Raw genomic sequence first — 17,054 nt, 5'->3', positions numbered from 1 at the left:
ATGAATAGAACATAGCCCTTTTCATGACTGGAAGAGGAAAGAGCTATGTTGGAAATATTAACATATTTGAATTCTGCATGCAGATAAGGAAATGTATGGGTGTCTTTTACCCAGTATTTCAGCTATAATGAGCTTAGCAGTTCTTAAGGCTTTGAAGAACTCTCTTTTGCTCCAGGCATTTGGGCCTGGAGATAAGGCAAGCTCTGCTGGTGTTTGAGGATTCTTGATTTAACCAGGGCAATCTGGATTATATGTTGTTACAGTGGTTTTTATCTTCTACAATTAGTTCTTGACACACGAACAATCACTTAGTGACTGTTCAAAGTTATCATGCACCTTCCTAGAGCTGCTTATGACCCGAATTCAGAGTTCTGGTGGCCGGAGGGAGGGCAGCCTCCCAGGCATATGACTGCATTTTGGGTGCTTAGCAACCAGCCTGCATTGACAGCATTTGAAGTATCCCTAGATTATTTAGTTTCAGTCATGAAGAACAAATTAGCAATTTTTGAGAAATCACATGCAACACCTCAAAATCTCACCAAACACCTCACAAATAAGAAAAATTGGGGTCTGGGGAGGACAGATCAAATGGTGTGCATGCGCCCCCTCCTCAAGAAGCCTTCCCTGGATCCAGCTATATTTAACAACTATCATCCTGTCTCCAACCTTCCCTTTATGGGAAAGGTTGTTGAGAAGATGGTGTTGCTCCAGCTCCAATGGTCTTTGGATGAAGCAGATTATCTAGGCCCTCAACAGTCAGGATTCAGGCCCGGCTACAGCATAGAAACTGCTTTGGTCGCACTGATGGATGATCTCTGGCAGGCCCGGAATAGGGGTTTATCCTCTATCCTGGTGCTCCTTGATCTCTCAGCAGCTTTCAATACCATTGACCATGGTATCTTTCTGTGCTGACTGGAGGGGTTGGGACTGGGAGGCACCGTCTTATGGTGGTTCTCCCCCTACCTCTCTGGTCGGTCACAGTTGGTGTTAGTGGGGGCGGGTCATAGGTCCCTCCCTTGTGAAGTTCCTCAGGGGTCGGTCCTCTCCCCCCTGCTATTTAATATCTACATGAAACTGCAGGTGAGATCATCCGAGGGCATGGGGTGAGTTGTCATCAGTATGCTGATGATACTCAGCTATACATCTCCACTCCCAACAAGACAGAGGGGCTGTGGATTCTGCCTCCCAAAAACACCTCCATCTGTCCATTACCCTGGGGGGCGGGGAGACTTTTGACTACCTCAGAGAGGGTCCACAACTTGGGTGTCCTCCTCGATCCACAGCTGACATTGGATCATCATCTTTTGACTGTGGTGAGGGGGGCATTCGCCCAGGTTTGCCTGGTGCACCAGTTGCGGCCCCATCTGGACAGGAAGTCTCTACTTACAGTCACTCATGCCCTTATCACCTTGAGGGTTGACTACTGCAATGGTACCTTTGAAGAGTGTTCAGAAACTTCAAATCATCCAGAATGCAGCCGCATGAGCAGTTATGGGCCTTCCAAGGCATACTCATATTTCTCCAGCACTCTGCAGACTGCATTGGCAGCTGATTGGATTCCGGATGCAATTCAAAGTGTTAGTTTGACCTATAAAGTCCTACATTGCATCGGACCAGATTACCTCCAGGACCACCTACTGCCGCATGAGTCCCAGCGAACGGCTAGAATCCACAGAGTCGGCCTTCTCCAGGTCTCGTCAACTAGACAATGTTGTTTGGCGGGATCTAGGGGAAGAGCCTTCTCTGTGGATGCCTCCCCTCTGGAATCAGCTCCCCTCAGAGATTTGCACTGCCCTCACTCCCCTCGCCTTCCTTAAAAGTTTAAAGACCCATTTGTGCTGCCAGGCTTGGGGCCTTTAGACCTTAGTCCCCTGGCCGACGAGTGTAGTATGTCTTGCTGTGTGAATGGGAATGAATGATTTTAAATGTTATTAGAGGTTTTAAAGTTTTTAGCTATGTTAATTGGATTTTTTAGATATGTATATTGTTTATTGTTTTGATTTGTTGTGAGCCGCCCTGAGTCCTCAGAGGGGCGGCATACAAATCAAATCAAATCAAATCAAATCAATAAATAAACAAACAAACCAATAAATAAATAAATGACAATTAGATGCATTCATCAGGCAGTCATCCTCTCTCCTTTTGTTAAGACTGCCACTGTTCTTCATTGTTTCCATATTCTATTGGATATTTGTTGTTAGCCTCAGCTGGTATTTAATAATATATGACAATATATTTACAAAATACGCTAAAATAATATCCACCCACCAGATCCTCAGCCTCTAGCAACACCACCATTAGTTAACCTGCAAATCATGCATTTCCTTTCCTGTCATTGATCTGCAACTTTCATCCTGCTTCACACAGGGTCTAGAGACTGCTGACTTGCAACTTTCACATTCGTTCATTTCAATCCCTTCCTGTAACATTTTCGTGACCATTTCTAATCACGTTTGAATGGAGCACAACAGAACTGACACCACTAAACAGACAGACTTCTACAGAGGTAGCCTTTGTCTGGGCTCTTTGGAAGTGAAAAGGCTAGCCCTGAATCTTACAACAGGGGGGGATGAAGTGCTTTGGATGGATGACACAACATGCACTCAAGATTTCAAAATGAGAAAGGGGAAAGTGAGGAGGGTCTCTTCCGGACATGTCTACCTTGCTCCACCAACCCAATGGTGGCACCGGAGGCTGCTGCTGCTGCAGACATGGTGGCAGGAGCGGTGGTCTGTCTGCCCACTGTTAGCACCAGAGTGGAAAACAAAGAAATAAAGGACAGCAAATAGGAAAAGGGATGGGGGAAAGAGTTAGAGAAGAGCAGAGGCAGAGAGAGAGAGAGAGAAGAAAAGGCAGAGGGAAAGTAAGAAGGGGAAAGAAAGGAGACAAAGGAAGCAGAACAAGATTAGAGTTAAAGTTGAGATGAGGAGACATGACTATTGGCAGCAAACCCGCATTCACTTTTACACAATCCATGGATCTTTTCCATCAGATCAAGAGTTATTATTATCTTCTTTCTCTGCACTGGATGCCCATCACCTGTAGGGAAACCCTGGGTCCTGGTTTAGGCTCATAACCTTTGAAGATGCTCTAAAATACTCATTCTGCTACTGAGTCCTAGAAAGCATGATGGCTAGGAAAGGCTTCCGCAGGACCAGGATTAATCAAATGCAAGTGGAAAGAAGTCCAGCTGTTGGGTTTGAGAATTCCTAAATGTTGCTAAAGCATGGAATGCAGTATGGGAGCTATGCACCTCTTCTGTTGATAGCTTCCTGAGCTTCACTGATGTATAAAAATAATACAATCATCATTTCCCCACTTCTGGGGTTTCCTCCACTATGATTCTGAACCTCTTAATGGAGGAAACACTTAGCAAGGAATGATTAAATGCCAATTTTGAAAGCCTCAAAACCAGAAAACACTGTAATTCCAAAAATCTTTATGGAATTTGGCTGGGAAGGCTGCCATTAAAATCTGGTAGTTTACCCAGCTATAATTCCAAGAGATCCCATCAATCCCCCTGCTAGCAACAAGCTAGGAGTAGAACAAAAAGTTTGAGATTTATTTATTTATTGCTGAAGATCACTGTTTCTTTCAATATCTTTACCCATCTTCCTTCTTCTTCCTCAATGTTTTCAAAATGCCACAGCTTCCCAGCCATGTCCATCAACACCCAGTTTTTCCCCCAGAAATTCCTGCATCCTGAGTAAGATAAAATCTCTGTGTCGATGTTATTATAGCATATCTTTATCTAGAATGAACAGCCCTTTACAACCCCTGCTAACTGCAGAATTTGAGTTTTCGAGGTGCAAAAAATGGATTGTGCTGTGATTTGGTAGAAATTTCATAGGGCTACTAGGCCCATGAACAGTGATGGGAAAAGAAACCCCGCAGGAGAGCAAGGAAGGAGAGACAGCAGTACAGGTGGACTATTGCTTGAGGCATCTACTCAGCCATCTTTCTCCCTCATTTTTTTTTACAAATCAGATGTACTTGTGTCCTCTTTTTTGACAGGAAAAGCAACTCATTTCCCTTAGTAGGAAAGTACCTGGCTCTTTTAGAAAGTATTTCCTGGATGGATGTCCATTATAAACTAAGACCCACCGGGTGGAAAAAGCTCCCTGCAACTGCCTCCCCAGGGAAAGCCAAAGGCATTAATGAATTAATGCGCTTACAATCCAAAGCATGTGGTTTCTCAAGATTCCCCTTCTATTAGATTACCAAGTTTTCCTTCCCCACCACCACCACCACCCAAAAAGCAAAATTAAGGAAGCAACCTAAGGAATCTGCCCTACTTAAACCAGGAACAGTTTTAGAATAACAAGAGGACTGTTTCATAGACAGAGGAAAAGGACTTTGGGGAAAACTCCTGAAAGTTCTGGGGAGTCAGATTAAACTGCATTCAAGCTAACTAAATGGAAGGAGGAACCTGAGAAATGTAAATTGAGGGCAGTTTGGGGGCAGGGTGGGTGGGGAGAAGGAGCCACACAGAAAGCCTGCATGGGTGGGTATCCCAGTGCTAAAGCATGGAATACAAAGACTTTGGCTGAATTTATTTAGGACAATGAGGAGGAGAATAGATCCACAGGAAGTATTGCAGGGCTCACAAAAGCAAGCTTGTTGGAAGTTCTTTTGTGGCCATTCAGGATTCCCCATGCCTTTTAAATCATTCATGAATAAACAAATAAATAAAGTTTGGGTTCTACCTCTGGTCCCAGTTTAACCTTCCTGATGATAATACAGCCATGCCAAAGAACATTAAAAGAAAAGGGATGGATGTCACATCTCAAGACCGAGGCCATAGTGGTTAAGAAGAATTACTTTTTGCTTGCTTGCTTCATTTTAATTAAAGGAGGTTTGGAAAGCACTGAGGTATATATTTTTTTAAGTTTTGGCTTGTCATTTAAGCAAAGCAAAGCTTTTCTCACCTGAAAAGTTTCTTGTTGCCAACATAGTAGTAAGAATGGCACCCTAAAATGAAGAAAGCAGAAAAAAAGTGAATAGACGTAAAGAGAAATTTCTTGAAAGAATTTTAAACACCAGGGAAAAAAGAGAATAGAATTTATGTAGCATAAACAAAGAAAAAGCAATGCACCAAATCATTTTCTGTGTTCTTATAAGTTCTGTGGAAAGAGGTTCTGTTTAATCTACTGTAGCCTTTTTGAGATATTTATGTATCAGTACAAAATTCTGTGCTAGAAATTGTTCAGATCTCAAAAGATGACAGCAGATCTCAACAGCTATGATGGTACATCACTGGACATCATATTTGCACTCTAACATGACCTTATGCCCAGTACAGATAGTCCTCAACCTATGACCATTATTAAGCCCAAGAATTTATGTTGCTAAGTGAGATGTGTGTTAAGTGAGTTTTGCCCCATGTTTTGAACTTTTTTGCCACAGTTGTAAAGTGAATCACTGTAGTTGTTAAATTAGTAACACGGTTATTAACTGAATCTGGTTCCCCCCATTGACCTTTCTCAAATACTTAAATACCACTTTACAGTGCTTTACAGCCCTTTCTAAGTGGTTTACATATTGCCCCCAACAATCTGGATTCAACCTTGAGTGTGGTGAGATTTGAACTGCCAAACTGCAGCAGCCAGCAGCCAGTAGAAGTAGCTTGCAGTACTGCACTCTAACAACTTGCTTGTCAGAAGGCTGCAAAAGGGTGTCACATGACCCTAAGACACTGCAACTGTCAAAAACAAGAACCAATTGCTAAGCATCTGAATTTTGGTTATATGATCATGGGAATGCTGTATTGGTTGTAATAATAATTTAATAATAATAATTTATTAGATTTGTACGCCGCCCCTCTCTGCAGACTCAGGGTAGAGTAAGTATGAAAATGGTCATAAGACACTTTTTCGGTGCCACTGTAATTTTGAACAGTCACTAAATGAATGGTTATAAGTTGAGGACTGCCTGTATTGTCCCTGCTGCCCAGTCAAGTGACAAAAGAAACAGTCATGGATTGCTGAAAACTTATATCCGTATTTTTCACAGTCCTATTCTTTCGAGCCCAAAGACAAGGCCTCAAAGGGGGATGTAATCTATCATTAAGTTTTCACCCCTCTCCATTCCTTTAAAGCACAAAAGGGTTATTATCTTCATAATAGGTCTCTGAGCAAAGTCAAGCTGAAATAATAATACTACCTGCCTCAAATCATCTGTTGACCTTCTATAGAAATGGGAGACCAAACTGTGGTTCACCAAACTCCACACACTAATATTCTGCCTTTTGTGTTTCTCATTATCCCAGCTGCAATCCACTTACACCATCCCTGAAACAGTGAGTTCCAAAATGAAAATAAAACTAGTATTAAAAAGAGAGTATAAGCTGGTGTTGCCTCTGTCTTTGGAAGCTTTAATGACTAAACAGAAATAAAGAATGCAAACTAAGATTTATTTATTTATTTATTTATTTATTTATTTATTTATTTATTTATTTATTTATTTATTCAATTTTTATGACACCCTTCTCCTTAGACTCAGGGCGGCTTACAACATGTTAGCAATAGCATTTTTTAAGAGAGGCAGCATATTGTCCCCACAATCTGGGTCCTCATTTTATCCACCTCAGAAGGATGGAAGGCTGAGTCAACCTTGAGCCGGTGATGAGATTTGAACTGCTGACCTACAGATCTACAGTAAGCTTCAGTGGCCTGCAGTACAGCACTCTACCTGCTGCGCCACCCCGGCTCGTATTGATGCAACTAAAACTTGATTCATTGGAGAATAGCATAATAGAATAGAATAACTACTGATTTAATGAAGATTTTCTGAAGTGGATTGTTGATTAACATTCAAATCTTTGCAGAAAAGGATTAATATAGATAGCATGCTGTTGGGCAAAAAGGAAATAATCCAATTTCTTTTCATCATAGCTAACCTTTGCCATGCTTGGAAGGTTAAAGACATGTTGTGAAATAAATCAGATCAATTAGCATGAGGCCTGGAGAATATACAGAAGACAAATGCTTGTGCCCTAAGCTGCCCATTGTAATACTATATCACTTTTCCAGTATATGGAATATATGTGAAATAATGTGTAACAGACATAGAATTATCAGGTAATGAGTGTATTGTAATGAGAAATAGGCTTTTAGAAAAGAAACAGATGTCTAAACTTTGGGGCAAATTTCAAAATTATCTCTAACATGTCTTGAAGGATAATCGTTTTTATTTGCCTCACTAACGTCTCTCTCGTCCAAAGCAGGAGCAAAGAGTTTTAATTTGATTTTAAAACCAACAAAGAACCGAAGGCAGCTTCTCTTGCTAACTTAAATGTTCCATAAATTTCATCTCTGATTTATCATGTGTGTCAATTGTCACATTGGCCTGTTTGGAAGGCTGCATGACTATAGCTTCCCATCATATGAATATATTGTCCTATACTGGTTGATACCTGTGCTTCGCTAGGAGACTATGTGATGGGCTTGATAAATTAACACTTAAACATTTAAAATTTATGAGTAGTTAAAAAAGGGACTGCATTATTTTATTAGAGAAGGTAAGCTACGTTTCTGTTACAATGAAGGTATTATTTGCATAGCATAGACTGTCTCTGCCTACCAACACCCATTGGTATGCATCTGGCAAGTGTCCCATTACTGTGTGAGAGAGTTGAGGGGTGTTTGGAATTTCAAACAGTATTTGCTGTGTGAGCAAGTTGGAGACCGAAGGAGCCTGGCCATGGCTTAGCTCAATTGTTGTGTAGTAAAGCTGCTTACTGCTGTGAAAGCAAAAGCAAAACTGAAACTCCTCTGCTTGTGTTTTGCATTTGTATTTTCTCCAATGACCATTTCGAAAAATCCTTTCTTAGTGAGCACCTAGAAGCCAAAAGGAACATATGTGGCAAATTCAAGTTTGTAGGCTTTACGGTTCTGGAGATTTCGTGATTAATGTGTGAGTGTTTTTCACATAGATAGATAGATAGATAGATAGATAGATAGATAGATAGATAGATAGATAGATAGATAGATAGATAGAAGGGTGTCCAACTTCAGCCAGTGGATTTCAATCTTCAGAATGCCCCAGCCAACATGGCATGGCTGGTTGGGGAATTTGGGGAGTTGAAGTCCACAAGTCTTAATGTGGCCAAGGCTGGACACCCATGGCATAGAACAAAAGCATAACAATGGGACTCCCACATAGACATTATTTTCTGAGCCAGAAATGGGTCATTTCATCCTTAAGAGGATGGAGGTTCCTCCTTTATTTCATTTAATCTACTCTATGTAGATTTACAGAAAGCTCCTTCATCTTCAGCCTATCACAAAGAACAATCTTATGTTTTCCCAGCCTCAGTCCTTCCTTTTCTGATGGAAACATAGCTGAGAGGAAGAACATCTTATGTCTTCATAGCCTTTCTCACACAATACAACCGCAACTTCAGCTACTGTCTGGTTATCCACCACCTGCTTGCTCTGTGGGGCCAAGAGACATTGGGGAGGATCTAAGGTCTTTGTGTAGTATTCAACACATTTGGGGGACAGTGGTGTCCCTATATGCTAGGTGCAACCTGGCATCAGCATCAACTACTAAACAATGCATCCAGTCCACCATTTTGTTGAGACTGACTTTGAATTGTAAATCAGGGCTGAAATATCTGGCCTAAAGTTTTACTTTGCTTACATTTAATTTTATTTTCTATCATTCATTTTCACTAACAGTTATACAAACGACCAGTGTAGCTATGCTTGTTTTTCTAAAGGTTATCGCCAGAAAACCAACCTGAGTTGTCATGAATCAAAACATGGCATTACTTCTGTTACCTTTATAATAATTATAATAATTTTAATAAATGTTTTCCATAAATCAAGAAGTCATAACGCAATTAACCTTAGATGACAGAAAAAAGTTGGTCAACCTCATCCTAACCAAAAAGCTAATCAGGAATTTTCTACTATTTTATTGTGGTTTTAACAAAAAGTACACGGTGGCTAAAGTGTTCAGAAAGTGAAGATTCAGTATTTGTTTTATCACATTTATTTCTATAAATGCTATTTTGTGGTTCTGAATATATCCCATAAGGAAAAAGAATAAAAGCACTTTACCTCTTTAAGGTAATTCAGTATACAGATGAAAAGGGGGAATGCTAAACTAGGAAAGGTGTATCACAAATCTGGGTTTTAATAGTAAATTTTAAGAGAACTGGTGATCTTTAAAGCAGAAAAAAAGAATTTTTAGATTGTAATGAAGAAAAATGATAGAAAGATGCATATAGACATAATTAGATGTATGGATAAGTCAAAAATGGAAATATGATTGGGTATGACAAATCTTAAGAAAACTCTCTTTTATGAATCTTTGATCCCTTAATTTGGGGTAGAGTTGGGGCAACTGAATGGAGTGGACCATTTACTGGCTGGATGTCCTTTCTGATGCAACATAGAGCTTGCAGCAGATGTTTGCAGATCTTAAGAACTGCAGCTCAAAAGGTGAAGACATCACAAAAACCAAAAGAGTAGAGAAGTTGAAAAAGTTAAAAACGACCATACCGAAGGCCATGGAGAAAAAAACCTTGGAACAGGGAAAGGCAATGAAGAGGCAGGAAGAGTCAACATAAATTGAACAGTCGATTCAGTCAACTTGTAAGAGGCAAAATCTAATTTGAACAAAACATGGAAGACGAGAACTGAAACCTGTGATTACATATAAAATGATTGAGAAGGTTAAAACGCAGAGGAAAAGCTATAAGCTGATGTAAAAAAATTAAATCTGTTCAAAACACGATAGACAGTAAAGAAAAATAATCTTTATATGGTGAATGAAAGAGACTAAGGATGTTGATTTATAATACTAAGGACAGAGTCAACAAAAGTATTTCACTTACGGTACCTGGTAGAGAGATTCGGCACTAAAAGTCCTTATGCATTTCCACCTTCATATCCCCTTAAACTGCTTACCTTGAGCTTCCTTCTTGCATTGAATTTTTTCAGACACTCTACGGTCTCCTGCCTGTGCATCATTGAGGCCACTGTTGAACGTTGCTGCAAAAAGATTATTACAAGGCATGAAAATGAGATTTTATTTATTTATTTATTAGATTTGTATGCCGCCCCTCTCCGTAGACTTGAGGTGGCTCACAGCATACAATAAGACAATTCATAACAAATCTAATAAATTTAAAAAACATTTAAAAACCCCATTATTAAACCAGACATACACACAGACACACCATACATAAATTATATAGGCCCGGGGGAGGGAGGGGGAATGCCTCAATTCCCCCATGCCTGACGGCAGAGATGAGTTTTAAGGAGTTTACGGAAGGCAAGGAGGGTGGGGGCAGTTCTAATCTCCGGGGGGAGCTGGTTCCAGAGAGTTGGGGCCGCCACAGAGAAGGCTCTTCCCCTGGGACCCGCCAGACGACATTGTTTAGTCAACGGGACCCGGAGAAGGCCAACTCTAAGGGACCTAATCGGTCGCTGGGATTTGTGCGGCAGAAGGCGGTCCCAGAGATATTCTGGTCCGATGCCATGAAGGGCTTTATAGGTCATAACCAACACTTTGAATTGTGACCGGAAATTGATCGGCAACCAATGCAGACTGCGGAGTGTTGGAGTGACATAGGCATAGCTGGGGAAGCCCATGATTGCTCTTGCAGCTGCATTCTGCACGATCTGAAGTTTCCGAACACTTTTCAAGGGTAGCCCCATGTAGAGAGCATTACAGTAGTCGAATCTCGAGGTGATGAGGGCGTGAATGACTGTGAGCAGTGAGTCCCGGTCCAGATAGGGCCGCAACTGGTGCAACAGGCGAACCTGGGCAAATGTCCCCCACGCCACAGCTGAAAGATGGGGAAGCCAAGAGTGAAAGTCTAAAGTGTTTGGTCTGGCATTTAAAAAAGTCCATACAGAAAAAGGGGGGGGGTCAACAAAAAGACAGGGTGAATTGGGTTTGTGGGGAAACAGAGACAGACTCTTCTGCCTTCCTGGTCTGCATAGGTATATCTCATGCATGCAGGTTCCTAAAACAGCTTAGGGACCAGTTAGCCATTTTAAGCACATTGTGAAGGAGGTCCTTGAAGCAGTCCATGGAAAGGTGGTTGTAGTATCCGCAACCCATTGTTCTGCAGATCCCCAATAGCAACATATGTAGGCCAGATTCTTGGAGAAAAACTTTGGTATCACTAACAATAAAATATACAGGGGACCAGTAGTGAGCCCCCTTGTGGATCCTCCCCACCTTACCTCTTCTCAATGGATCCTTCTAGGATCATCCAAGCTCTTTTAGTCAGCTTGTCACAGAACATCAAAACAGTGAAGTTTGATAAGTTATTTAAAACATCTACTCAGTAGAGGTACTTTCATAAAAGCTTTTGGGGAGCTTATGCACCCTTATCATTATTTTGCTAATATCCTATCTTAGAAGATGAAACTATTATAATCTCTAAGGGAACTAAGGAAGCAGATGTGCTGAATCTAAGCAGCAAGGAAAGCGCCACCATACTTACGCAGACCCATGGATGTTTCAGAGCTTCGTGTGCTGTGATTCTCTTTGCAGGGTTGATGGTTAACATCTGATTTATGAGGTTTTTTGCTTCAGGAGTGACTGTGTCCCATTCAGGGGAAGGAAACTAAGGGAAGAAGATATTTCAGGAAGACAATGTTGATATTAAAAGAAGAGGAACTTTTCTGATCAATGAAGTTGCTATTTCTAATAAAAATGCTAGCGTAACACAAAAACACAATAGAAATCTGAGGCATGAGCCAAGATTTCATCCACAAATTGCTGTCAAATCTCATTATGAGACATTTTTTTAAAAAAAGTATGTATATGATTTATTCCATTTGGACCATTGTTACCACATTTGGCTTATTTTTCAAAAATATTGATATATTGTTCTAAATCATGTATGACCAACCCATGGCCCATGGTCTGCTTATGGCCCCAGACAGCTGGTCACAAGATCCTAAACTTTGAACAATATGTAATTTTAAATTTTATTTAAATTTTATTTTAAATATATATTTTAAATGAGGCCCAAGACAATTCCTCTTCACTCAGTGCAACCCAGGCAAAGCAAAAGGTTGGATGTACCTACTGTAAATCATTATTTCTTTATTTCATAAATAATTAGTTGAATGCAATACCGCATATTAGGGCTTACGGTGATGTGTAAAGCCAAGCTATCTATCTTGACAGCTATCGATTGAAGAAAGAAACAAATGCCCACAAAGCATATCCCTGGGTTCTTTTGAAACTCAACATTCTCACAGTCTCAAAGCGACTTAAGCTCCTGCTGAGGAGCTCACAATTAACCCAATACGTGATTTTAAGAAAACCGCCTTCTGAACTTTTTTCTTTGAGTAGTGAAACTTTACAGGTTGTAAGACAGAGGTAACATAAGCAAAGAAAACACTGCTCACATCGTAGGCACCAGCCTTAATCTGTTGGTACAGCTTGTGCTGATCCTCATCCCAAAAAGGAGGATACCCCACGAGTAAGATGTAAAGAATAACACCTGGGGGTGGGGGGGAAACAGAACAATAGAAAATTGATAAACAAACAAATGAACAAATAAACAAACAAATGTTGCAATGTGTTTTGAGATGGCATTTTGATTCATCAATCAGCAATAATCTAAACTGAACTAAATAAGTGACCAGATCCAAAGCTTGAGTTGCACTCATCCTGATTTGGGATAGGAAGGAAGCAAACAAGCAAGGAAACAAGCCAATGGTATCTGATCCTCATCTTACAAGCTACTTCTTTTACCAGGAGTCTGTGTTTGTTTGTGTGTATGTGTATGTCCATGAACAATCCAGCAACCAAAAGGACTTGAAAGGCATATCCCATCTAGAGTGTTCATTGGCAGAAGGTGAAGACCTGGAGTGAGATCTTTGTAGCCATAGGCATCTACAGACAATGTTAAAGAAAAATCAACTTGCCAGTCATAATGGTGTGGTTGCCTGATTTTTCTTTGTATTGTACATGTGACCCACAAAAACAAATGGAGCTTTGATAGTCCTGCCATCTTCACCCTTTTGACCACAGGTTTTATATATTATATCAATCAAGCATTGAACTGAATGCAGCTTTGACTATTTTGCTCATAAGAGTGCTAAATGTAGTGTTTAATATTGCAGGGATTTGGTTTTTTTCTACTTTGGGCCATCTTGACAATTCTCTAAGGAGGAACATAAATGTATATCTATAGTAAATTGTGACTTCAATCCCTATTCTCTACCCAAACAATTTATGCTACAAAACTGCCTCCTAGTTTAGTCTTCTATCAGAGTTCTATCAGTGTTTGTCTTCTACCTGAGCTTTGAGGGCAACACACCAACTTTTGTGAGCTGCTCTGCACAGCAGTGCTGAGCCGTGGACTAAATGGGAAGCTCCCTCTGCAGCTCTCTTACCGCATGCCCAGATATCCACAGGTTTCCCATAAGCTTCTTTGCGTAGAACTTCCGGAGAAAGGTAGCCAGGAGTACCTGCAAAGCCTGAGGAAGAAAGCAAAAATTGCCAACACACGTATGTTCACAAAACCATCTGGCTTCACCGCACAAATCAAGAAAAGAGGAAGGGAGCGTAGTTCCACCAGCACTCACCAAACCAGGCCTGCTGGTCTCCTTGCACCTCAATTGCCAAGCCAAAATCTGCCAATTTCACCGCTGCTCCTTTGCATTTGCTGGCCAGAAGCAGGTTCTCCGGCTGTCGGGATGACCCAACAGAATACAGGGTGACGTTTTCATAGTCATGTATTGTTTGTGGTTAGTTTAAATCAAAAGGAAAGGGGGAAGAGAAAAGAAACAACAACCAGTTTGCAGAAGCCGTCAGACATTTGCAGTCCTCCCCTCCCCTCCATTCAGAGTGAGACAGACAAACCTAGAGAGAACCTATTTAAGTGGAAGAGGATCATTAAAATTGAGACACTCCATCATATAGCCCAGCTTTGCATGAATGGCTGTAGTGGTGGGACTGAATGGTTTTGACCTTATAACTGGACCCCCAGCTAGTTATATGCGTGGTTTGATTTAGCAACATCATGAGAGATCCAATGAGCTTTTGTGCCAGCATTTCTACCAATGCAATCCTATATGTACCGACTTGGGGATTCAATCTATTGAAGGGGAGTAGGGCTGTTAGCAGCCCAGGATCATCTCTGCTGCTTGTGTATCTATGACACTATAGTCTAACTTGTAATTAAAGTGAGTGGCATTTCATCCAGAATTAGAGGGAGATAGCTTAACGGATTCGGAAGCACAAGCTTTCTACAGTTCCAAGTAAGCTGTTTTTAAAATGAGTTTAAATTGGAAAAAAGAGATTCATAGTTTATTTTAAATGCACTTCTATGGGAAGGGGTCACACAAAAACTGCAAGGGGTATAAATGACAACCTGGCTTGACTTGCATTTCCTACAACATTTTTCCCCCACTACATAGCTATGAATTTCATCCTCTTGATTTAAACCTGGCTCATGATATACAGCACCCTCCCTGCAGCCCTCTTAACTGTACTATCTGCCAATACCTTTTTAAGAGGCAAGCTGTGATACTAAAGAGCTAGAGAGGGCTTTGAAGCATCCAGGATATGATGTTTTGTGTTTATAAATTAGCATTCCAGGGGAAAAACTAATTAATTTCCTTGGGAGATAGATTTCACTCCTGCTTGGAATGCTGTTTGCTATTCTAGAATTGTTAAAGAGTTTCCTAGAACAGGTAGTCCTTGATTTATGCCCCACAATTGAGCCCATAATTTCTGTTGCTATGTGAAACAGTTTTGCCCCGTTTTTACAAACTTTCTTGCCACAGTTGCTAAGTGAATCACCATAACCATTTAAGGTAGTAACACATTCATTAAGTGAATCTGGCTTCCACACTGACTTTGCTTGTCAGAAGGTCACCAAAGGTAATCACATGAAGTGATCTAAATTTTGATAATGTGACTTTGGGGATACTGCAATGGTCCTAAATGTGAACAATGCTCATAAGTCACTTTTTTTCAGAGCCATTGTAACTTTGATCAGTCAGTAAATGAACTGTTGTAAGTCAAGGACTACCTGTAGAACATCTTGAGGATGCTTTTCTGCATTTAGTTTTGAAGATTCCAAATTCTGAACCCCTTCCTTCTTGCTAGTATCACACCCACTCATTGAAGGGGATTGGATTAGATCTTTTCCAAGCAAGAACTATGGAGTGTGATGCTGGATTTCCTAGTATCGGACTGGGGCAGACTGGATGGTGACAGGTTAGGCAAGGCTTAGATTCACTCTTCCACTTCTCTCTGGTCATGCCATAACTGTAGCAGAATGGGATGAATATGTATATATGTATACAGAGTTTATAGATATATATGTATATATGCAACATCAAGGTGAAAAGGAACATAATGGTGGGTCTCATGTTTTTCAGTTGGTAAACTGAATATGACACAACAGACAATATTCAACCCACCAAACATGCACAAGGGCTCCCCTCCATTCCATCCTTCATTTGAATTTCTCTTTTTGATCCAACAAATATAGATTAATAAGCTGTGCTTTGCATCCCATTATAGCTGGTGTCCAAATAGGCAATCCAGAGGATAGCTGCTCAAAAGTTAGCAGACACGGAAGTATTCCTGTTGAATGCATTCCTTAGTAAAATTTGGCAATGTTACAAATTATAGAGAAAAAGAATGTATGCAAGCTCTGGAAAAAGATTAGGAGCAAACTGTGGCTGCCAATATGCAAACATGCATTGCTGAGTCTACACACCATGCAACTTTCTTCTTAAGAAGTTTAGGAGGGACACCTTAAAAATAAAAGAACTTAGATTCTACAGAATGTACTAATGGGAAGTCCAATAATTATTGATAAGCAATACTATATATTCCTCCTGAAAAAAGCAGGGCTTGATATTTAGACATTTAGCTATGCACTTTGGGAGGAAAATCCTTGAATGGTGTGGGAGAATGAATGGGTTTTCAGAAAAAGTGCCAACTACAAGAACCATTTGCGCTTCTGTCTGAGATGGAGACAACCCAGACTCATCCCCAACAGTCTGTGCCTGTGTTCAACAGTGAAGGCTCCACACCCATTTCACTACTCAGGTGACCCTGAAGACCAAGATAAACCTCCAAGTGGCCTCAACAACTCTGAAAGAATGCAAATGACCAGCTATCAGCCGGGAGTTCTCCACCATCCAGTCAAAGCTGAAGAAGCTTCTGGGATGAGGAACAAAACGTCTCCAAAAAAGCCCAAGGCAATCCAGTTGCTTCTTAAAAAAGCACATTTAGGACAAGCGTGACCTGGATGACTGAGAAACTCCACAGAAATAAGGCTTGATATGCTCAAGATCCTTCTAACTAGCCATCAATTCACAGACACCATTACATCTCTTTGAGACAAGGAAGAAGATCACCTGACATGGAAGGGTCCCAAGGGTGTGTGTTTTTTTTTTAAGGCAGTGGGACTTACTCATTTAACAGTTCCAACTGAATGGTGGAGAATTGAAGAATTTATATTCCTTGTAGTCATCTGGTTGTTGGCACTCTTTCTGAGAGTCATTAGAGCCCCTTTGAGGTTTGAGCCCCTTTGTGTCCTCAAGGTCACCTGAATAGTGTAAACGGGTGCGGAACCTTTTTGGAACTGCTGAAAGAACAATGTTATAAATCCTTCCATTCCCCACCATTCAGTTAGAACAGAAGAAGCTTCTTGGATGAAAAGAGAAACATCTTCAAGGAAAAACAAAGGAAACTACTTTGGGACAACCATGATCTGGATGACTGAGGATCTTCACAGACAAGGGCGCGTGAGCCTATTCCATCCATTCTGATACAGTCCAATCCCAAATATAAATAATTGCAGAGACTAGTAATCTAAAGATAGATGAGCAATGGAAAATCCATGAGGACAAAGCAATGGCAGCTTTGTTTACTTTACTCTGGTGTGCCTTTGTAGAAAAAGGCCATCCTCACCCAGAGCCAATCTTGCTCTGAGATTGAAAATATCTAGCTCTCAGTTCTTCATACTTTTCTGTCTTGAAAGGCCTAGATACAGCTTCTTAACTACCGTGAGATGGCTGTTTCTTCAGAGGCATGATTGTTAAGTAATG

General features: G+C 40.7%; 1 protein-coding gene across 1 annotated transcript in view; it reads right to left on the bottom strand.

Annotated features, from left to right (window-relative positions):
* Nucleotides 1-17,054, bottom strand: part of CAMK2B (calcium/calmodulin dependent protein kinase II beta) — a 275,191-nt gene that overhangs the window by 66,607 nt on the left and 191,530 nt on the right. The window contains exons 7-12 of the mRNA XM_070765550.1: nucleotides 13,569-13,671; nucleotides 13,377-13,460; nucleotides 12,384-12,478; nucleotides 11,468-11,590; nucleotides 9,918-10,001; nucleotides 4,929-4,971 (exon numbers count right to left, since the gene is read on the bottom strand). Of these exons, the coding sequence (XP_070621651.1) occupies nucleotides 4,929-4,971; nucleotides 9,918-10,001; nucleotides 11,468-11,590; nucleotides 12,384-12,478; nucleotides 13,377-13,460; nucleotides 13,569-13,671 (532 nt within the window). The remainder of the gene's footprint in view (nucleotides 1-4,928; nucleotides 4,972-9,917; nucleotides 10,002-11,467; nucleotides 11,591-12,383; nucleotides 12,479-13,376; nucleotides 13,461-13,568; nucleotides 13,672-17,054) is intronic.

Source organism: Erythrolamprus reginae, chromosome 12 (assembly GCF_031021105.1).
Source record: "Erythrolamprus reginae isolate rEryReg1 chromosome 12, rEryReg1.hap1, whole genome shotgun sequence".
Lineage (NCBI taxonomy): Eukaryota > Metazoa > Chordata > Lepidosauria > Squamata > Dipsadidae > Erythrolamprus > Erythrolamprus reginae.
This window is presented reverse-complemented; position numbering and strand designations above follow the sequence as displayed.